Source organism: Balaenoptera musculus, chromosome 16 (genome assembly GCF_009873245.2).
Source record: "Balaenoptera musculus isolate JJ_BM4_2016_0621 chromosome 16, mBalMus1.pri.v3, whole genome shotgun sequence".
Classification (NCBI taxonomy): domain Eukaryota; kingdom Metazoa; phylum Chordata; class Mammalia; order Artiodactyla; family Balaenopteridae; genus Balaenoptera; species Balaenoptera musculus.
The window spans coordinates 81,471,788-81,495,830 of record NC_045800.1 but is presented as its reverse complement, the minus strand read 5'-3'; the positions used below and the strand labels follow the sequence as shown (position 1 = coordinate 81,495,830).

Genomic DNA, 24,043 nt, shown 5'->3' with positions numbered 1-24,043 from the left:
GCTGCTCTTGCGCATTCTGTATTTTGTCAGGAGGCTGGGGGCTGGGGAAACCAGCAACTGGATAATGTTTCTCTGAAGTTTTTACTTTTTGCTGTATTTCAATCTTTGGTAAAGCAATCATATCTCATAAAATATCTTCATGAGTTAACATATCTATAAGCAACTTGCAAATTTAACGTAAGATAATCTTCAATAATAATGATTTATGGTAATATGCCGTCTATTTGCAGTATTCTCCGAAACATTCAGTAGAAAAGACTCTGCATTTAGATCAGGACCTAATTTCTTGGAAGAAAAACAATGTAAATATTTTCTTCCTATCAGGTAAACTTTCACAGACTTCTGATTCTACCTGTGATATCTCAGTAAATGTTTCTTGCCCCTAGAAATCATTTACTTTCTCATAAAGAGTGCTAAAGCTGTACTGTGTCTGTGGATTTTTTTTAAACTTGTAACTTTAGGCACAAACGACCCACTGAAGGTTATGAAAAACAAGATGTAAGTAAGATAAAATGGTAAAATGCAGGTTCATTCTCAGTACTCTGCCAACTGCAGTGAAGATTGTGTTTTAAAAGCCAAAGAAAAATTGTAACTGAAAAATTATAAAAATATGAAAGTATTCCACCTTTGATTTTCTTCTCTAGTATTGCTACTGGAGAAGATAGAGCATGATGACGTCTGCAATAAGACGTTGAAGATTACAGACTTTGGGTTAGCGAGAGAGTGGCACAGGACCACCAGGATGAGCGCAGCAGGCACCTATGCCTGGATGGCCCCGGAAGTCATCAAGTCCTCTTTGTTCTCCAAGGGAAGCGACATCTGGAGGTGAGTAAGCACCACGCATTTTGTTTTTGCAGGTGTCTGCAGAAACTGGTTGCTACACCTCCTTTAAATGAGTCCCCAAATATTCAGTAATTCTGAGCATAACCAGTAGGTACGGATGGTCCCCAGTTTGCAGTGGTTTGACTTAACAGGTTTTTTTTGACGTTACAGTGGCACAAAAGCAATATGCACTCTCTAGAAACCGTACTTGGGATTTGGCATTGGGATTTTTCCCAGGCTAGTGACACGTGGTCCAGTCCTGTCTTGTGAGGCTGGGCAGAGGCAGTGAGCTGCAGCTCCCGGTGAGGCCCGCCATCACGAGGGGAAACAACTGATACGCTTACAACCATTTTGGACCCAGACAGCCATTCTGTTGTTCACTTTTGGTATCGTATGCAATCAATTCCATGAGATATTCAACACTTTATTATAAAATAGGCTTTGTGTTAGATAATTTTGCCCAACTGTAGGCTAATGTAAGTGTTCTGAGCACTTTTAAGAAAGACCAGGCTAAGCTTCAGTAGTTTAGGTGCATTAAATGCATTTTCAGCTTATGATATTTTCAACTTACGAAGGATTTATCCAGACGTAACCGCATTGTAAGTTGAGGAAGATCTGTATGGGCCTTTTTGAAGAAGGTTTTGTGGTTTTGATCAAGATTGTTGTAATCACAACAGAATGGGTAACTTGAGATTTTGATTGTCCTATGACTTCCATTTGATAAGAGAAACTTGTTAAATCTGAGGTTTGATTAAAACTGGTTATAACTTGAGTAAACAGTAATGCTGTTTTGTAAGCCCTGTTGGTAAATAAACGTAAATTTCACTTTAAGCAAAAATTTTGATTCCTCATGACTCACAGACAGAATATTAGCATGGAAGGGGTTTGAGAAAAAAATTTAGATCACCTCCTTCATTTTATGGATTGCATTATCTAAAGATTAAAGCTTCTGGTTTGAGGATGGAGAGCTGAACTAAAATGGAATCCCAGGTTAGCTGGATTTTCCATTCGGCTGTGTCTCATTAGGGGGTAAAGACACCATCCATACCAGAACAACAGAGAAAAGTCACTCTGTTTATAGATACAGTGCACCAGGAGCTTACTTGCCTTCATTTAATGCTCATAAAATGCTGTGTGACTAGTATTAAAATGCCAGGATTTTTCTTTTGTTGTTTTTTTAACAGCTTTATTGAGATACAATTCACACATCGTACAATTCACCCATTTAAACTCTACAGTTCCATGGCTTTTACCTTCATCAGCACAGTCAGTTTAAAACATTTTCATAATCCAAAGAAGAAACCCTATACCCCTCAGCCATCACCCCAACACTCCATCCCTCCCAGCCAAGGCAATCACTCATCTACATTTTGTATCTTTAGATTTGCTTATTCTGGACATTTCATTTAAATGGAATCAAATAATATGCGGTCCTCTGCGACTGGCTTTTCAATTAGCATATTTTCAAGGTTCATGTCATAGAATGTATCAGAATTTCATTCTTATTTATTGTGGAATAATATTCCATTGGGTGGATAATACCACATTTTGCTTATTCGTTTATCAGTCGATGGCACGTGGGTTGTTTCCACTTTTTGGCTAATTCTGAATAATGCTGCTCTGAACATTTATGAAGAAGTTTTTGTGAGGACATGAGTTTTCATTTCTGTTGGGTTTCTACCTGGGAGTGAAATTGCTGGGCCACATGGTAATTATATGGTTAATCATTTGAGGAACTGCCAGACTGTTTTCCACCAGTTCTCATTCCCACCAGCAGTGTATAAATACAGGCTTCTAATTTAATTGTTCTACTTATGACTGTTAAGAAATTTATCACCTGTGCCAGGGGTTCTATAGTGTCTTAAGGCTGTTTTGAAAAACACAGAAGCTTGAGCCTCACCCCTTACTTAATGACTTATACTCTGCTGGTGGAGACTGAGCACATGTGTCTTTATAAAATATTAGATGTGTTTTCCTTGACTTAATCACAATAATTTTCTAACCATGTAATGCCAAAATACTTAAGCGAAATAGGTGATTATTTTAAGAAATTATACTTCAAGACTCTGAAGACTAATAGAATATAAATCAATTTTACATTCGGAATAATTACTTAAGACTGTAACCATTTTACTATGTGTGCCTTTTAAAATAAACTATGTAATTATAAGCTATACAAACGCTGTACAGTCTATATCAGTGCTTTAGAGTGACCTCACCTGCTGTAAACGTAGAATCAAAAGTAAGAAAAAAAAGATTTCTAAAATCAGCCAAAATATGGCTCTTGACGTCCAAACACTCATGGAGAGGTCTTCCCTCAAAGTCTGTTCATTTCTATTTCTCGATTATATGAGCTCGGTTATCTGATTTTCAGTAGAAGCATCTAAGCAGAAGAGGGGAGAGGGGTGCTAAGCTGGTTAAAAAAAAAAAAAAGGCAGCTGAGAACAGAGTGGGCGGCAGGAGCAAATGAAAGCATGAAACGCTATGAAAAGGACTGGAATCTACTGGCCTCCAGAACCACCTGGTTTGTGGAGCCAGACGTCCACACACATCTCCAGAACGCATGGATATATTAAAGCATAGCAGAGTCCTAGACGTCAGGATGCAGAAGGCAGGGAAGGCTGTCCCTCTGAACTGCACATGCCTTTGCTTTAGAACCTCCTTCGTAATAGTCCCATAGAAATAATTGCATTCAGGAAGCATGGCCCTGGTCTGTGGTGCTGTGGGCTGCTATATATACTGGTGTATTCGGTGATCATCCTCTCTCGCCCCACTTCCTCCATACCAGTTACTACCCTACGAGGTAACTTTGACAGATGCTGTCATTGAACTTTAACAGTGTCTCCCGTGATTACCCCAGTTTCACAGAGTACGTACCCAAGGCACCGAGAGGTTTAGAAATTTCCTCAGGGTTGTAAAACTAGTGAGTAGCAGACTCTGGTCCCTGGCCTAAGAGCCGTTTTCCTGCTACCACAGCCCTTAATCATTAGGCTACTTGTATTCTCAGAAGAGGGCTTTTTTTTTTTTTTTTAATAAATTTATTTATTTATTTATTTATTTATTTATTTTTGGCTGCGTTGGGTCTTCGTTGCTGTGCGCGGGCTTTCTCTAGTTGTGGCGAGCGGGGGCTACTCTTCGTTGCGGTGCACGGGCTTCTCATTGCAGTTGCGGAGCACGGGCCCTAGGCACACGGGCTTCAGTAGTTGTGGCTCGTGGGCTCTAGAGCTCAGGCTCAGGAGTTGTGGCACGTGGGCTCAGTAGCTGTGGCTTACGGGCTCTAGAGCACAGGCTCAGTAGTCGTGGAGCATGGGCTTAGTCGCTCCGTGGCATGTGGGATCTTCCCGGACCAGGGCTCGAACCCGTGTCCCCTGCATTGGGAGGCGGATTCTTAAACACTGCACCACCAGGGAAGTCCCCAGGAGAGGGCTTTTTACACTATATCCCACCCAGTTTCAGAGAGCAGAAAAATATGCATTACACTTTAAAAATTGTCCCATCGGAATAGCTCCCTTTTTTTTCACATTGGTTTTTACCAGAATACCTCTCTCTGGAAAAATGACCTATCCTGAATTATCCATTCTCTGAAACTTCCAAGAGGCAAAGTTATGTTATTATTGTTGGTTTTAATTTTGTTATTTGCTAATGAGAATAGCAAGGAAGCTTCTTTGAATTTATTCAATTTTCAGTTATTCTAATAATTTTTTGGTCCCCTGCACTGAGATGATTTTTGTTGATTGATCTATGAGTTCAGTTTACTTACTCTTGAAATTGAGAATGTGTCTCGCTAATGCACCATAACATAGATAATTTTCAAGAAACTAAGCAGATAGCCTTTGAAAAATTCTGGTTGCACCTTAATTGCTAATAGTTATAGCATTATATAATTTACATTATGCATTATGTATTCCTTGTTTAACAAAACATAAAACAGTGCTTTGAGATGGCGGAGGAAATGTCACTGATACTTTATCAATGATTCAAGATCAGCTTCAAGGCCGTGTGAGTGGAGACATAGGCAACAGGTAGTAGTGGTCCCACAGCTCAGCCTCAGGTGTGCTGCCTCAGGTGTGCTGCCTCTAGGTCCAGTTGTCTTTCAGTGATGCCCTGCTACGCCCCCTGCTGGAGAGGGAGCCCCAGGCTCAGGGGCCTCAGGATGGAACCGCCCCTGCTTAGGGCCGTGGAACGTCAGTGGGAAGGATCCCTGAGGCCCCTTTGAATTCAGGGCACGTTCTGTTGTTTCTGCCTTCCTTTTCTGAATGCTTCCAGTATATAGTGTAGCGTCCATTAGGCACTAGTGGAGAGGTCTGAAAATGAAGTGATCTTGGCCAGGGTGACCACCTGGGCTCCAGAGGCGCTCGTTGCAGGCCAGGTCTTCTTCATGGAGGGCTTATTGTATTTGTGACGCTGTGAATCCCCACGTCTCTTAAGATCAGGAGATAATCAGATGAGACTCAAATCAGTTCCAAAGCAAATTTAAATGATGTGGGTTTTTTTGGTTTCTTGGTGTTATTCTGAGCTGCTTTGCCTTTCCTTAGGCATATCTTACTGCCTTCTGTCTGCTGTCTTTAAAACTATGCTCAGATATTATGTATAAGCAGCAAACAGAAGAAATTAGAATTAAGTTACTTCTTTAAATTTCAAACTCTTTTTTTAACTTAAAGCGAATGAAGTTTTAAAAGATCAGAAAAGTAAATAGGACCATACTAGTTATGTTAATAGAACTTAAAAATAAAGCAAATATGACTGTTCCTTATATGCTTATGTGTTTTAATTTAAAGTCAGGTGAGTGTCAGGAGTGACTGATGCTTTACGTCAAAAGATAATTTGAGTGCACTTTGTGTTTTGAAGAAGATAAAGGAAACCTAAGGTTCTGACTGGTTTTGTAGAAGAGAATAAATGTATATGATGTACAAGGCTTATTTCTGTGCTCCTCTGTACTGCCTTGAACTGGGGTGTCTGAGAGGCTCTAGTATAGGTGTATACTGAAATTTGGTCCTTTAGCTTCATTTTAAAAGTTCACTTAGAGATCCTTCTACTGTGTGTTTTCTCGTTCTTGTGTGTAATTTCATTTGCCCTTAAACTGAAGCAGCAGTGAACCTGCATCACATCTGCTGATGCTTTGGAGAGCATGGCAGCTGCAGTTGTTCTTTGTTTATTCTCCTTTCATTTCACCTTCCTCCATTACAAAGAAGACCTGTTATGTCCTCCCAGCAGGCTCAGGAAAACCCACAGGATTACTTTGTCCCTTACTATTAGGCATTAGGTGGAAACATTAGTAACACATCTCCTAGATATAAAGGGAGAGGCAGAAAGAAACAATTTCAAAAACCTATTTTAAAACAGTTAGCATGGGACTTCCCTGGCAGTCCGGTGGTTAAGACTTGGCCTTCCAATGCAGGTTCGATCCCTGGTCGCGGAGCTAAGATTCCCACATGCCTCGAGGCCAAAAAACCAAAACATAAAACAGAAGCAATACTGTAACAAACTCAATAAGGACTTTAAAAATGGTCCACATCAAAAAATCTTAAAAAAAAAAAAAAGTAGTTAGCATGATTCAACTTCAGTCCTGTGGTGAGTCATGTGGGGCTGGAATCTTCAGTGTCCTGAAGACCCTCAATAGGTGTGGAAAAAATGAGATGGAAAGACAAACGTCAGAACAACCACATTGCTCTTCAAGTGTGTCCTGCTTCTGGACCCTGTTTAATTCAGTCGTGTTCTGCTCCTAAGCTTTCCTATCTGTTAAGTAGTTTCAGGTCCTGTAATGAAGGCATAACCGATTTCGGGAAGGAGTGTATTTGCATGTGTTTGGAATGTTAACTGGAAGAACCCGCCCCTCATGTTGGGATAAGGGTCCATATGGGCTTTGTTGGAAGAGGAGATTCTCATTAGGAGCTGGATGAAGGCACTGATAGGTTTCTCCCACCAACTGTGTCATGAGGAAAAGACCCCGTTTAACTTTATGAAAACTCTGCTTTCCAGCTACGGAGTGGTGCTGTGGGAACTGCTCACGGGAGAGGTCCCCTATCGTGGCATTGACGGTCTTGCTGTGGCCTACGGGGTGGCAGTCAATAAGCTCACTTTGCCCATTCCTTCCACCTGCCCTGAGCCGTTTGCCAAGCTCATGAAAGGTATTTGGGCATCTCTGTTTTTGTGTGTCTATAGGGGGGAGGGGAATTGCTCATTAGAATATCTGTATATTTTTTTAACCAAGAAGGTATTTTCTGTGATTCTAATTTTCAATCGATTTTAGATTATACTATTTTAAGAATCAGAAACCATGTCTTTGATCTAAGATGTCAGGTAAAGTTTTGATGAACTAAGTAACTTAAGAACAATCCACTTTAATAGTGACTCATTTATACAAAATTCAGTTGAATGGTAATAAACTTTTCATCAAATACACTAGCAGAGTTCAATGACAATATTGAATTGGTTCCATATGTGCTATTTTTAATTCTACCTAATGATCAAAAATGTTTTACAGTCTTAACTGGCATGGTTTTGCCATGACCTTATCTATTTTGACCTTATCTTTTAAAAATTGTTAAGTAACTCTTTTTGTAAGCAGCAAGTTACCTTACTTATTAGACTAGTTCTTAGAACCTCTCTTGTGACTGTAACATTTTAGAGACTTTGGTTTTCTTGGGTTGAGTTATAGAACTCTGTATCTGTAAGTCATGTGGCCAGGGCAGCTTAGGCGGACAGAGTTCATGGTACATGGTAAGGCAGAGAAAACACACATCCACATACTAATGTCAAACGATGCAGAATACAAGAGCCTCGTCTAATAGTAATTATTACACAGGCTGCTGACACGGACACTGTATAAAATAAAATTTGCAAAATCATTATCAATTGATGTTTAAAATCTTCAGCAGACACAGTCAACATGGGCTGATAATCTGAACTACACTGAGAAATGGACTTGCTGTGATTCTTGTTTATTTTAGAATGCTGGCAACAGGACCCTCATATTCGTCCATCATTTGCCTTAATTCTTGAACAATTGACTGCAATTGAAAAGGCAGTTATGACTGAAATGCCTCAAGAATCTTTTCATTCCATGCAAGATGACTGGAAGCTGGAAATTCAACAAATGTTTGATGAGTTGAGAACAAAGGAAAAGGTGAGTGATATATATTAATTGCATAATGTGCTCACACTTACGGAGATTGTGGGAAATCTTGAGTCAAGAACCACTGTCAGCATTATGTTAAAATATTTTCAGACTTGTTGATTCTTTCCTTCCAGGCAAAACAAAACGAAACAGAACTGTACTCAAAACATATAATTGGAAAACAAACAAGCTTTAATTAGAGGAATTTTGAAACGTAAAAAAATTTTTTAAAAAGGAGAGAGAGTGGCATACTAAACCCTTAGTATGCATTAACCAGCTTCAATAATTGTCAGTATTTTATCATTTTGTTCATTTCTTTTTTCCCATTATCATTTTTTTTAACTGCAGTATTTTAACTTAAAACCTAGATTCTCGTCATTTTACCTTTAAATGCTTCAATATGCATCTCTAACTGGTAGGAATTTTTAAAATATCTTTCTTGCCATTATTATCTTTAAAAAATAAGTAATTCCTTGATACCGTGTGCTACTCCATACCCAAATGTCACAGTTTGCCTCAAAGATGTCTTCTTCCAGTTGGTTGGTGCCAATCAGAATTTAAATGAGGGCTTCATGTTTTTAGTTAGGTCTTTTAAAGCTTCTTTTATGCCAGTCCCTCCTCCTTCCCCCCCACCCCCCGGCCCTTTTATCTCCAAGGCATTGCTTTGTTGGAGAAACTGGGAAGTTGTGTAATTTTTGAATTTCTTAATATGATGAGTGAAGCTCTGGTTGGTTTATGTATTTTAAGAAGAAGAAAAACAATAAACCTGAACGTTAAACGTGCTGAAGCTGCATATATATTAACCACATACAAAGTGTGAAGTAGGAGAAGCAGAAACACACCTAATGGGAAGGCGGATAGTTGTAAAGTGAGTTCCTGGTGACAGCTGACTGTCCCCAAGTTCAGGGCATGGTACTATGCTTCACGCATAGGAAGTAAGTATTAGGCAGTACTTACTTCTTAAAAGATAGTCTTGTAATACTTGAGCATTTTGATGACTCAAGGTTTATTCCGGTTGTCTGAGGTGTGTAATTGTTCAGTAGGTTAAATTCTTCTCTTGTACTTGGCAACAAATGTCTGGGCTAAAATACAACATTGCAGGTTATTGATAACCTTTACAAAAGCCATGTAATTGTCCAGGAAGGAATTTTTATACCTCATATATTTGTGATTCTAAAATAGAATTCTTTTTCAGTAGGCAGTAGTGCTTTGCTAAATAAAGAGTCCATTTGCTTATTCCAGTGTATGTCATGGAAACATGGGATTATGACATAGCTGAGTCCTTCTCCCATGTTAAATTACCTTGACTTACGTAGTATGGCTCTCCTTTATGTCACTAGACTTTCACATTGACTGTAATACTGAAGGCCTATAGCCAACCTAAGGGCAGAGGAAAGGGCAAAAGAGGGAATGAAAAGATGTGGTTTGAATACATATGCATAAACATTTCTTGAGCTAGTGTATATACTACTGTGCATGAAGCCAAGATATCATATGCCCAAATTCTGTCCGTGAGCAGCTTACTTCTACTGTTATCAGGCTGAATTGGGAATGAATAAAAGGTATGTCATAGGTACTCCCCAAAGGGCAAATTGTTCACTGGAAAAAAAATACAGTTTAAGAGCTTGTCTTGGGGGAAAGTTTTCTGAGTTTCAATGTTAGAATTTCCTTCCAGCAAACTTATTAAACGTCTGCTGTGTCCTGGGAAGCGTGTTAGAGCGCTGGGATACGCAGATGGATATGGCAGTCTGTGTATCCTCGCGTGGTCCTTGACGGCCAGGCTAGGGATTTGGATTTTGTTGACAAGTTTTAAAAAGGAGCTTGATGTACTATCTTGGCAACACTTTCCAACCAGCCACTGAAGTCAGGGCCTCCTCCTCACTCCCCCTCTGCCTTCCCTCCTTCTGCTTCCTTCGTGTAGTAATGAGATTACTGTTCTCTTAGGTACCCAGTCTCAAAGGTCTTGAAGATGTGGTCTTCTCTGTGACAGAGACCTTCAGTGGTAATTCACTCCCCTGAGCCCTGTTGTCCCCACTCATCACCTGCAGTACTGCAGCAGCATCCTACCCGGGGGCCTTGCATCCAGCCTCGCTCCCCTAACCAGTGAGCCTTCTAAAACGCAAATCAGACCCGCCTCACTTCAGTGGCCAATTCCTTTTCCTCGTGAACTTCCTTGCCCTTCCGTATTTAACCTCACTTTTTCTCCAGCCAGACTGAATTCCTTCAAGTTCCCTTAACGCCACCCTCCTGACTTTTGGCCTTTGTGTATATTCTTTCCTCCGTCCCCGCCCTGGCTTTTATCCCCTCCTCACAGTTGCTGCTTCTTCATTCTCAGGCTCCCGGAGCTCCCTTCCCTTATCCTCTTGTACCACGTAAAGTGTGTCACAGTGTCCTGCACCTCCCTTATCATGCCCACACTGAGTCATACTTTATTATTATCTGCGTCTTTATGTGTCCTTGGTCTGCCTTTTCTGCTAGTTAAGTTCAGGAACTATACTGTTTCATTCTTGGTCGTGTTCATCCACAGCACTGAACAAAGTACTTGGCCCATGGCAGACATTCAGTAGATACAATAAATACCTAAGTAAAGTTTCTTAACATGTTCCTAATATGTATTTTAATAGGTAAGAGATATTAGCAATTATTATCTTATTGTCATATTTTTAAGTGAAATGGGAATTTAAAAGTGGATAAATGCCATGAATCCTTCTTTGAATCTTATGCTATAAAAGAGGCAGACGACTCAGCTGTTTAACTTCTGGTTATATAATCTTGAGAAACTCCCACACGTATGCACAAGGAAATTAAGGTTATTCACTCTTAAGTATTGTTTGTAATAGTGAAAAACTGGAACCAACCCCAATATCCATTAATAGGGGAATAGGTGCCTAAACTATTGTATATTCATATAGTGGAAATCTGTACAGTACTTAAGATGAATAAACTCCAGCTGTATGTTTCAACATGAGTAAGTCTCAGGCATAATACTGGGCAGAAAAAGCAGTTGCAGAAGGATAATCACATTGTGTAAATTTATAAAACCACATAAAACAGTACTATTCAGGGACTTCCCTGGTGGCACAGCGGTTAAGAATCCGCCTGCCAACGCAGGGGACACGGGTTCGAGCCCTGGTCCGGGAAGATTCCACATGCCGCGGAGCAACTAGGCCTGTGCTCCACGACTACTGAGCCTGCGCTCTAGAGCCCGCGAGCCACAACTGCTGAAGCCCACGTGCCACAACTACTGAAGCCTGTGTGCCTAGAGCCCGTGCTCCGCAACAAGAGAAGCCACCGCAATGAGAAGCCCGCGCACCACAACGAAGAGTAGCCCCCGCTCGCCACAACTAGAGAAAGCCCGCGCGCAGCAACCAAGACCCAACACAGCCAAAATAAATAAATAAATAAGTTAATTAATTAAAAAAAAAAGAAAATGGTAGTGATGGATCAAGTACTTAAAAAAAAGAACAATAATACTATTCAAATGTACAAAAAGACTGAAAGTATAGACAGGGGAAGCATACAAACCAACTGAAGCACAGCGGCTCTGAAGAGGAGGGGATAGGATTAGATACGATGCGCCTAGGACTTTAACAGACCCGAAGCAGATATGGTAAAAATTTCGCATCTGTTAGATATTGATAGTAAGTGCATGGGTATATGCTATTCTCTCTAATCGTAGTATAGTTTAAGTATTTCATAATTTTAACTTATTAAAATTAAAAATAAAGGTTAGGGAGAAATCTGTGAGCTGCTAAAATCCTTTTTTTTCTTTCTTTATTCTGGTAAGCCATATTTTTCAAATAGCAGACTTATAGGTAATTCACTCTCTTCCTTAGTTTTTTCAATATTTTGTGGGTTTAAAAATTCAAAACTGGCAAATGCAACCTTAGACCCTGACCCCATTGATAAGTACGTAGAGCTCATGTAATAAGAAATAGTCAGTCCCGTTTGAGTCTGTTCAGATCACATCCTGAGCATCCCGTTTGATTATAGGCACCATGTTTTAAAGAGCTTCCCCAGGTGAGCGGCCGGCCAGGAAGGCGGGGGAGGAGACTGCACAGAGAGGAGAAGTGAACACAGAAAGGGGCGGGGAGCGCAGGGCTGTCCTCAGTGCTGGCAGGACCTTCCAGCAGGGGAGGGAGGAACTGTGTGTCAGGGGGTTTTCAGAACAACCAGAAGTAGGGGGGACCTCTCGGCTGAATGCTCCAGGGATGAAGACCTATCTGGTCTCGGAGTCAACAACTTGCCAGCACTCGGAGCTGAGCCGGTGGTGCACAGCGCAGTGGACTCAGCTGCGGCTGTTCTGCTCCCTGCCCTCCAGGAATTCAGGCAGACCGCAGGGGTGACTGTATGGACGTCTACAAAGCTGTGGCCGGCCCTGCCCCCCCCCCCCCCGTTATATTACGTCTTCAGCGGAATGCCGGAATCTCCAGCAGTCTAGAGAAGTGGTTCAGACCGAGGGCTCCAGCCAGGCCGTCTCGTTGGGCTTGGGGCTCTGCCACTTGCTGACCAAGACCGTCCTGCCAGCGCCTCCCACCGTGACGCGTCACAGAGATGCTGTCTCGGTGCCTCGGGCTGGTGTGGGCTTGCACGAGTGAGGCCCCCCCGGGGCTCAGAGCCTGCGTGCCGCTTCACAGGCACTCACGGTCCTAGCCTGACAGCGAGGAAGCGGTGGCTTTGCTGGAAGCCGAGCAGCCTCCCCGGCAGCACCGCCCTCCCCATCCCCGGCCCCGGGCGTTTGGGAAACGGGGCTCTGAGCCGTAGTCATACTGGGAGAGGACTGAGCGCGTTACTTTTTAAATCCTGCAGTTCTTTGAAGGATTACTATCAGTGATATTATTCATACGTTTTTTAGATACTTTAATACATTTCGTTGACTTAAAATGACAGAGGAAAGAGTCTGGTTTTTGTTTTGTTTTGTTTTGATACACCTCCCCAAATGGTTTTCAGGAATTCTAAAATTAGATGTTTAATAACAGAAGTAAAAACAGTTGGGAATGGGAGAGGACTTGGAGGAAGGATAAAACTTGAAATCACAGAATTTTAAGTGTGGAAGCAATGTTATTAATAACTATCATTATTTTAAACTCTTATTTTTAATTCTTGATAATTATTTATGAAACTGTAGGATAGAGGCACATTCAGTGAGTTAATTCTTATCATATGTGGTGTAAAAATCAAAAAAAGCATGCTTCAAGAATGGATGTCTCCTCTTTCTCCATTTTGAAGTCTTAGAAGTAGTTTCTTTGTTGTTCTTTGGATCCACTTTCTCTCTAGTGGTATCTTTACTTTTTCTTTTTACGTGATTTCTGTGCAGTGCTTTCTGAAGTACAGCATTTATGGTATCTTGTGAGCCTTTGATTTACAATGAAAGAATATATAGTCCTTTTTTTTTACCCCCCCAAGGTTTCTAATTGCATCTTTTTTGATGGAGTCAGAAGCACAGTAGACGTGCTCTATCTCCCTTTCTTGTTCACTGATTGCTGAAGGTAGGCAGCGTCAGGCTTGGAATTAACGGTCAGTGACTTGACCGTGCTCTGTGTTGTTCAGTAAACTGTAGCCGCCATAGATACCGGTTCCTCCCCAGATTCCTGGCTTCTTATCTCTGTGTGTCTGTCTCTGTGCATTGGGTGCGTGCACCTGTCTTTGAACCACTGTATGAAGGCCTGTCACTGTTAATGATTAACACCTACTGCCAGGAATTCGGATTTTCCATTATTAAATGGCCTGTGCCGAGCAATTAAACACGTAGTACTTGAGGAGTGATCTCAGCGACCAAAAGAATGTTTTTTGTGTGCTTCATAATTTCAAAGTATCCAAAGGGCTTCTAATACCCCAGACTTTTTTTTTTTTTTTTTTTTTTACACACTTGAATGTTTTAAAATTCATTCAGAAGGAAGAGTACTTTGGCTGCTTTCTCTCTGATGATATTTTTTTCTCTTATGAAGTCTTAGGCAAGTGATTTTTTTTTTTTTTTTTTTTTTTTTAATTTATAAAGTCATTGCAAGGGGATTCACATTTTGGTTTGGGACCTGGAATTTAAAATGGTTTCTTATGCAATTGCTGTAGCAGTAACACAAAAAGCCTAAGTGAATTTACTGCCTTTATCTCTTCCTCATGCCATTTCATTTCACAATAGCTAATTGGATTGTTATCTACACGACTGAAAAGTAATATCTTAACAAAAGGGCAGACGGTAATGAGTTAGAAATTAGAAGCTGACTGGAAATGAGCCTCTGTCCCCAAATACACTACAGTAAAATCTCCAATTTGGACAAACTGGTTGAAGAAAGCCACCAGTTAAATAATGGAGTCCAGAATTTTTTTTAACAGGTAACATTTTCTTTTCAAGTAATAAATAGTCATTTATATCTGGCACAATGTAATGAAGAAATACTGTTCTCCTCTATAAAAATCAGCTGATATTTATTAGCAGAAGTAATTTGAATATCAGTTGGTCTTAAGAAAATCATTTCTCCTGCCATTTTGTTTATGAAGTTTGTTTAGAAAAAATAAAGAATGTTTCAGAGGTGAATTTCGGTCCACTTTGGTAGAATTACCGTAAGTTCAGAATTGGTTTGGTCTGAATAAAGAACCTTTATTTTTAGGGCTCTCCTTTTCTTCTTGATATTATCATATTTGTCTGTGGGAGGATGGCCCTCCGCGTTTATTTTCCTTTATGACTCCAGTCCCATGGCCCAGCTCTCGTTCCTTCCATGAGCCTCTGTCTTGCACTGTTTCTTCACACATCAGTACTTTTGAGGTGGCCTCTGGAAAGCGGCCTGCTTGTATAAAGTGTGACATGTTGACACCATACTCATAGCTCTCAAAGCTCACAGCCCAAAGCTGCACCTGAGAAGGCAGAGCTTCTCACAAAGTTTTTGGCATTAGGATATCCTAAGATTAAGTTTGTCTGGAGCAGTGGAACCAAAAATTTGCAGATGCCTTGCTTTCTATGGGAGTGCTTGATTTATGGCAGGCTAGTCTGGAAGAGAAAGCAGGTCAGCACGGAAAGGAATATTTATGTCTCCGGTAGAGGACGGAACACTTTACAGAAATGGAATAAGAATGCGGATGTAGATTAAGAACAATAGAGTTCTCAGTTTTACTACTGAATAAATTTTCTCTACTAGGAATAAATGTATACTTCATAGATTTTCTGTTTCTTACAAGTTCAGTCATTCTAAAACCAAAACCGAGAGGAAGTTACATTTTAATCAGTCAGTATCACGACAGAGGGACTTTTGTTAGCTAATTCATGATATCTGTGCATAAAGTGACAGTTTCCATCCATCCATGGGATCCTGATAAGTTCTCTGTGTACTGACTGTATTTTCCAGTGGCTTATCATTTTAGCGATGTTGCGTGTTCATTTCTGATGGGCCTTCACCTGACCCCTGCCACGTTCGCTTTGTTTTTCCCCTTAACCTCTCCACCACGGTGTGTTAATTCCCTAAGCAAATTCTTAAATACCCTAAGGAAAAACATCAGAACCGCCACAGTCTTTGCTGACAAGAAGAACTATTCTTTAATTAGTCAAGCTTTCCCTTTTGGCTTTCATTTTATTTTATTTATTTATTTTTTAATTTATTTATTTTTTTAAATTTATTTTTGGCCGTGTTGGGTCTTCGTTTCTGTGCGAGGGCTTCCCCTAGTTGCGGCAAGTGGGGGCCACTCTTCATCGCGGTGCGCGGGCCTCTCACTATCGCGGCCTCTCTTGCTGCGGAGCACAGGCTCCAGACGCGCAGGCTCAGTAGTTGTGGCTCACGGGCCCAGTTGCTCCGCGGCATTTGGGATCTTCCCAGACCGGGGCTTGAACCCGTGTCCCCTGCATTGGCAGACAGATTCTCACCCACTGTGCCGGTAGGGAAGCCCTTGGCTTTCATTTTTAATGGGACTTTCACATCGATACTTGGTCGCTGTGTTTTGATGTACATCTTATGTGTCAGGTGATTGTACAGGCCACAGACGATAACAAAGTGTGATGACTCTTTTCGGGCCGTAAAACCAGAAGGGCCACAGACCTATGGGACCTGGGCCCCACGGCTTGACGCTCTTCACACCTGACGCTGTGGCCAGGTGTCCTGTGTGCGTCCCTGTGGATGGGGTGTAGCCTGCGCGTGTCACAGTATGAGCCCGCTGTGCCTCAGCCTCAGGGGATGCTTATCTGCCTTCTTTTGAGTTGGGCTTGGAAAAAGGTGGGTAAAAGTTTCATAAAGAACCTTCCCTGAAGAAGGGCAAATCTGAGAAACCACATGGTAAGGCTCAAAACCTGCCACTTAATGATGCTCGTGGCCCCTAATAAAACAGGAGCCATCAATTAAATAAGCCAATCTGCCCCCCCGGCCCCGCCCCCCTAAAAAAAAAAAAACCCCAAAACCATGAAACAAAAAAAACCTAGAGGGACCGGAGGGAGAGTCCCGGATGTGCTGCGGTCCAGCGCGGCCCGTCCTGGCTGCAGGGGGCGCTGTCCGGGGGACCTGCAGCGGGCGGGCGGTGCAGCTGCGCGCGCGGGACGCAGCAGCCCCAGGTGACGGTGGCGCTGTCCCCTGCGGCAGGAGCTGCGGTCCCGGGAGGAGGAGCTGACGCGGGCCGCCCTGCAGCAGAAGTCGCAGGAGGAACTGCTCAGGCGGCGCGAACAGCAGCTGGCGGCGCGGGAGATCGACGTGCTGGAGCGCGAGCTCAACATCCTCATCTTCCAGCTGAGCCAGGAGCGGCCCAACGTCAAGAAGAGGAAGGGCAAGTTTAAGAGGAGCCGCCTGAAGCTCAAAGACGGGCGTCGGATCAGCTTACCTTCAGGTACGACCTTGTCCCCACGTTCCCTAAGACTCGGGAGGTCATCCCTCCCGCCCGCTTCTTTGTTTCATCAGAACTGGGCGAGTGAGATTTTAAAGCATCGAACGAATGAGGTCTTCATCTCTTGCTTCAGTTCGTGGTCGTAGTAATGACCTAATGAGTTTTCACGGGTGAAACGGCCTAGGGAGGGGGTGCACCGCAGGCCACTGGGTGCTGCGAATCCCACCCCCAAGCATCCTCTCCTGTTAGTGGAGACACTGATGTACTCCTTTGGAAATCAAAGCAGAATTAATTCCTCTTTAGCTGATTGCACAGAACCAGCATCACTCGGCATGGTGAAAATCCAGCACAGAACTATCTTACGCAAAACGTGTAAACCATTAAGAAACATGAAAACAATGAAGAAGTGATTTCTTTCACCCTACCCATGGCAAACTTCTTGTCTCTAATCGTAATAGCAAGAAAAGTGGAATAAATTAAAAGATACAAATGCAAGGTCAATTAGCAGCAAAGAGCTGTTTATTTATCTATGTATTTAACATTATGCAACAGTTGGGATTTCATTTTATTTGGGGAAAAAAAAGTCAAATTGAACATAAAACAATCTTAGTACCTAATTTTTTAACCAGATCAAAGTTTTGAACCTAAAGAACAGAGGAATATTTTAAAATTGTAACTTAAGCCAACTTTACATTAGTCATCACAACTGTTTGGCTACAATTACCTTTTAAAATCTGAACATACTTAGGTTTTGTCACTAAGTTTATTGCTTCCACAAGAATCGCAGGGCTGTGATCTGGGGCACTAAGGTTGCTATTCACACCCTCAGCAAAGTGTATCTAGTGCCTCGGTTACACGCCCACTTTCATCTGAGGGTTCAAAATCGTTGAGGTATGAGAACGAACTAGTAAATTCTAGGGAAGCTTTTAAAAATATTTTTAAACCATTGTGACAATAACATAGAAGGAATACGTGTTAGGAGAAACTAAACAGAATACAAAAGAGCAAACATATGTTAGTTCACGAAATTAAGTTCTTTGATGTTATGTGTTATACTTTGCTTAAGGGGACACCAGATGTCTGCCTGTGTTTTGCAGTTCTTTCTAACAGGAAAGGACGGTGACAGAACTAAGAGCTGGCTGCACCTGTATAGAATGTGCAGTAAGGTCTATATATCTGTTTCTACCTCTCTCTGTGTCTCTCTCTATATGTATTACATCTTAGAGTGTTCCTCATGGATTCTAGTGTTTTCCTGAGATGTTTGGTAATGGTGTGGAAATTTGATTTAAATAACAGTAACAACAGTTTTGTTTTATATAAAGTATGTATAAATTGTCTTGTTAAAATACTTACTGCAGAATCCTAGAAGCCTTGCAGCGTACTGTGATCTTTTAGGTTATGGCAGAAGTCCTCAGTTGATCAGAAAATTGCTGGAATGGGGTAGTCAGGAGCACACAGTATACATTATTGATTATGTGTTTTGATGAAGTGAGAAGAGGCAATGGGTCCTTAATTCATTTTACCTTCGCCCCCTCTGGGAACGAAAAAGGTACTTTTCCAGGTTCTTTTCTAATATTTGCTTTTAGCCAAAGTGTAACTTGAAGGACCATTCACTGGACTGTCTGATATATCAGACATAATTTAGAATATTTTCTTTATGACGAGGCTTCTGCTTTCAATATAGACGATAGAAAAATTCAGAGAGGCACTCAGTGTGAGTTTTCTTCTCCAGTCCTGAGCTGTATCAGCATTCTTCTATCTGCACTGTGACTGTGTTACCATAATTAATATTTATGGATTTCCTTGCAAAACTTTGGATGGGGGAGCTAATTAGAAACTGATGGAAAATAAACTTGGGGGAAACAATGAAATCATTCCAATGATTCTTTAATCTTCATGGGAGAGTGATTAAATAAAATATCTCAGGATTCCCGAGGTTCTTCTTCTCAAATGTTGCTTGGCTATACCTTGCATTTATTCAGCGCAAATTGAATATATTTTACTATTTTTGCTAGATTTATATTATTCCTGGATTGTACTATTTGCCTTTTCTATTTCTGAGAATAGAGGGGTCCTTTTAGGTACACATTACTTTACCTTGTGCCGCTTAATAAAAGATTCTAGTTAAAACATAACCCATAAAATCTACTAATCCTTATCCATTTTGAAGGAATGAACTGCAGCTTCTGTAATTTAGGATGGCAGTTACCTCTTCTGCCCACAAGATGGTGCTACATTGTTGTGACACTGGTACCATTAGGGAAACTATTTTTCCCATTCGAATCCCCCAGCTCTACACGCCCCTCTCCGCACACACACATACACACACATACACACCCAGGGGTTACTTGCCCAACATCCCAAAGTAGGACGGACACACATCCAAAGATCCAAAGAAAAGAATGATAACTATAAAAATAATTATTTTTCTCCTTCAGGAATCTTGCTCAGTAGAGAAAGCAATTATTTGTACCTTAAGTTCGTGGGAGTTAGCTGATTCTGATATTATCATCTGTTAGAAAATTCTTTGAGGTACCAGATTTTAGTACTATTTAATGGTACATTTTTAAGGAAGAAACGGCTGACAGGTGATAGATTGAAGGGTGGTGATACTTTCCTTTCAGCACACCAAATTGCTTGAACCCCTTTTGCAGGATTTTTTCCATGTGTAACTTAGCTTAAAGAATTTCTCAGAAACATATTTGAGACTCCTTCAAACTGGTTCTTAATATTTATGCCTGTGGATCTTTCAAAAGTTTGTTATTAAATGTGAATAATTATCTAATTATTGTAATTTTGTCCTTCAGAATCACTGGTGGTAGCTTTGAATCTTATGGCTATTTATAGCTATGGTGACTTACTGCCAGAAAACTCAAATGTAATTATTCCTGCTGGCAATCCTGCATAGCTACCAAATAAGGAAGATAAATGCTTATAAAATGAGACAGCATAACCTAAGAGTTTGTAAATTATATTTTGTGCATTCTTGGAATTTGTAGAATGAACAAGAACGATCATGGCAGATATTTTTATATTGTTACCACTTTGTATCACTCCCGCTGTATTATGTTTATTGTGAACCAAAGTTGTGTCTTTAGAACATATAAAACAGGTCAAAGAGGTTTTGAAGCTTTCAGAAGTCGGCGTGTCTCTAAAGCCATGGTATTCTCACTTCAGCCATTTCAGAAGTGCCAGAGTCCTGCCCGGCATGCGTGAGTGTGAGTGAGTGTGTGTATGCCCATAGGGAGAGAAGGCAAAAGCTCCACCAGGACTCTTCAAAGAATACTGCAACTTCTACTGTAAAAATGATGATTCCCACTGAGCCGCGTCAGTGGCCTTAATGAAACATAAATATTGACAGGGGAAATACAAGTACAGGTTTACTCAAAAGCCTGTGGCCCACATGATAACCTGCCATGAGCAGATACCTTGAGAACACGTCTAGCAAGCAGTCCAGAGAAAAACTGGACATTGGCCAGGGCCCCCTAACAGTTCAGCCTAAGTTTTCCTAAATGTGTAACTGGGACAGAATCAACCTTTCCCCATTTCATAGGGACAAGGATGTTTATCATAAAGAATATTTTATTTATGTTTAGAGCGCCTTTTTTTCCCCTGAGTGAAAGTATTTAGATTTTTTTCAGAAGACCAGAAACACTCCAAATCTTAGGGATTGTTGAAGTCCAGTCTTGTGCCTTTGTAACTCGCCCTTGGCCTTAAAACCTTCCGTGCTGTTTCCCTGACCTGTGCCTGGCATCTCTTCTCCCATCACTTGTTCCCCATGGTTTGCCATTCAGATGCCGCGGCCTGATTCTGTGTTCAGGTGCCGAGGCCTGCAAGAGCAGCCTGCCTTCTGCCCTGGGCTGGGGGCTCATCCACAGTGTGCGGACAGACCGCAGGGCCAGTTGAACCTTTATAACGCACTTCAGTCTAAATTGTTTCATATCTTTGGATAAGAATACTTCTTTCTTTTCCTACCTACTCCTCCTCCCCGCAGTTCAGTTAGTCGTCTGCCCTGATGATCTGCTTTCTTGCATTCATTCCTTCCTTTCCTTAACCGCTCTGCCCAGTCAAGTCTTTCTTGCTCACGTAGATGGTAGATGGACAAAGCCTCCCATCTGGCATGTCGTTTCCATTTGCTTTGTCTTCACAACATGATCGCTGCCCCTGTGTTACTTGTAATCTTTTTTCTTAATTGGAGTATAGTTGCTTTACAATGTTGTGTTAGTTTCTGCTGTACAGCAAAGTGAATCAGCTATACGTATACATATATCCCCTCTTTTTTGGATTTCCTTCCATTTAGGTCACCGCAGAGCATTGAATAGAGTTCCCTGTGCTATACAGTAGGTTCTCATTAGTTATCTATTTTATACATAGTATCAGTAGTGTATATATGTCAATCCCCATCTCTCAATTCATCCCACCACCCCTCCCTTGGTATCCATACATTTGTTTTCTATGTCTGTGTCTCTATTTCTGCTTTGCAAATAAGATCATCTATACCATTTTTTTAGATTCCACATATATGGGCATATACCCAGAGAAAACTGTAATTCAAAAAGACACATGCACCCCAATGTTCATTGCAGCACTATCTACAATAGCCAGGACATGGAAACAACCTAAGCGTCCCTCAACAGAGGAATGGATAAAGAAGATGTGGCACGTGTATATACAATGGAATATTACTAAGCCATAAAAAGGAACGAAATTGGGTCATTTGCAGAGATTTGTAGAGATGTGGATGGACCTAGAGTCTGTCGTACAGAGTGAAGTAAGTCAGAAAGAGAAAAACAAATATCGTATACTAACGCATATATGTTACTTGTAATCCTAAACAGAGAAGACATTCATTCAGCAAAGATTTGCTAAGCACCTTTCCTGTGCAAGGCCCTGTGCACATTTGGGGGTTGTCACAGTGATGGCAGCTGGCTCCTTCCCCCCAACATAGAGAGCTGACATTGTACTGGGGGCAGCCTTAAGCTAATAATTAAACAAATGCTTATTTTTTTTGCTATAATTATTAACTACCGTGAAGGAAAAGTCATATGACAGTGATTAGTAGAGAGATGTCTCCTGCTCTAAGGAGATCACAGACAGCTGCCTCACAAAGAAACATTTAAATGGAGACTCGAAGTAGGAATTTACCAAACACGAGGGGAACAGGCAGGGAACACCTGCAAAGAAACTTGGTTTCTTACAGGAATTGAAAAAAGACCAGTGTGGCTTGACTCTGCCCCCTGGGCCAGATCCAGCCTCCCGCCTGTTTTGTATAGCTCACAAGCTAAGAACATTTAAATACTAGGAAAAACGATTTTCTGACACATGAACATTGCAGGAAAGGTAAACTGCAGCGTCCATAATAGAGTCGCACTGGAACACACGCATTTATGTGTTCGTGGGAATGCTTTCTCGCTCCATCAGACCGTATGGCTCGTAGAAACTAAAATATTTACTTGTGGCACTTCTTAGGAAAAGTTTGCTGACCCCTGGTGTAGACCACGGCGAGTGATGGGAAAGCAGGGCACGATGAGGCTAGGGTGGCACAAGGAGCCCAGACTCTGATTTGCAGGGGACTGGAGAGGATGTTATGATTTTGACCTGTAACTTTAAGAAGGATGAAAAGCCTTTGAGGGATTTTAAGCAGGGGAATGATAGTCAGCCATGCATTTTTAAAAAGACATCTGCCTGCTGTGAGGTAGACCAGAGGGGCCAAACAGAGATGCTGAAAGATCGATCAAGGGATTGTAGCAGCCTCGGCATGAAATGATGGTGGCAGTGGAAATAGAACAGAAAGCATCACCAGTGTGTGTTGAGCATTTATTATGTCCTGAGCCCTGTACTTAAGTATTTCCTGTACTTATTTATATTTAATTTTTCCTAACTGTCCTATGAAATAGGAATAATTATCTTTTCCATTTTTGTCAATGAAGGTGCTGTGACTTAAAAGAGATTGTTACTTTCCCAAAATTCATATGGCTAGTAAGTGATAAGCTGGGATTCGTTCACATCTGGAGTTTGCTGGTTCCAGAACCTAGAATATAAATTTCTCAACTATAACTCTAAGAAGAATATATAACAGAGTTTTACAAGATATTTTGTGTTTGACTGGATATGGAGGGTCAGGGAGAACACAATATCAAGAAAAGTTTCAAATTTCTAGCATGAGTAGTTGGATAGATGTCTTGCCTACCAAATTCAAACTCCTCATTTCACATACCAGGTGGTTCTTTAAAGTTCTTTAATTTTCAAAAAGGCAAATTATAGCTGTCTTGCATATGTGAAATGAACATGTGTCAATGATTTTATTCAACTTATTAATTAATGAGGGAACCAGTTAAAACTGGTTCACATGAGAATTTGAGGAGCTAAGTGTTCATGGTCAACTTAGTAAAGAAATGTTAGGATTAGATTGCTAGGCTAAATACAAACCCAATACGGCAATAAATCATCACCTTCAGGATTTTCTTTTACACCAGACAGCAGCTATTTGCATCATCACCAGACAAAATCTACCAGTTAACCTCTGCTCCTACTGAGTTGTGAAAATAGCCCAGTCAATAGAAAATCAGTCAGAGGTTAAGCTCGGCACTGCACTGAAAGAACATCCAGTCATTTCTTTTACCTGCTTCTAAGTTTCTGATAATTTTTCTGGCAGTTTTACAGGGTTTTCCCAGACACCCTCCTCTTTCCTCTGGTAATATGACTTTTCTTCCGTATATTCCCATAGTTCTTGGCATGTCTCTGGCATGACAGCTACCCTATATTACAGTTAGGTAATAGTAACCATCATTTGTACGTACCTTGACCACAAAACGCTTTCAACTGCAGGCAAGGGGGAGTTTCTCTTGACCCTGGCTGGGTCTGAAAATTAAACCGACAAAGCCACATCCACAGGGGAAAAGCATAAAAATGTACTTAATGTATGTTTCTGTGACATGGGAGCCTGCAACAGGAAAGGAAGACCCAAAGAAACAGACCTGAATGTTGAGGAAGGTTGATGAAGAGTGGATGGTCATGTGGAAATGTGACGGGCTAAGTAGTAAACGTTGGGGTAGCGTGTCCGGAGCCCCGCACAACGTCCGCTTTCCGTTCTAATCACCACGGCAACCCTGGGAGGTGTCTGCTATTCTAGCCAACAACCGCAGGGACCGGCGCCGAGAGGCTCGTGACTAGTTTGGGGTCTGTAGTCTGTTAGTGACAGAACCAGGACTCATGTAAACCCAGGGTGTCTCCCATCTCGATTTTGTTTTCAACTCTATCAGACTGAATGAAGGTAACTCTTTCTTCCCGGAAGACCGTGAGTTCTGC

General features: G+C 41.4%; 1 protein-coding gene across 3 annotated transcripts in view; it reads left to right on the top strand.

Moving 5' to 3' along the window:
* MAP3K21 (mitogen-activated protein kinase kinase kinase 21) overlaps positions 1 to 24,043 on the top strand; it is a 91,545-nt gene that overhangs the window by 15,686 nt on the left and 51,816 nt on the right. For all 3 annotated transcript variants that reach the window (XR_005016840.1, XR_005016841.1, XM_036828983.1), the window contains exons 2-5: positions 645 to 825; positions 6,802 to 6,950; positions 7,773 to 7,948; positions 16,498 to 16,738. Coding sequence is in view for 1 of the 3 variants with exons in the window: in XM_036828983.1 (XP_036684878.1) it covers positions 645 to 825; positions 6,802 to 6,950; positions 7,773 to 7,948; positions 16,498 to 16,738 (747 nt within the window). In the remaining 2 variants the exon portion in view is untranslated. The remainder of the gene's footprint in view (positions 1 to 644; positions 826 to 6,801; positions 6,951 to 7,772; positions 7,949 to 16,497; positions 16,739 to 24,043) is intronic.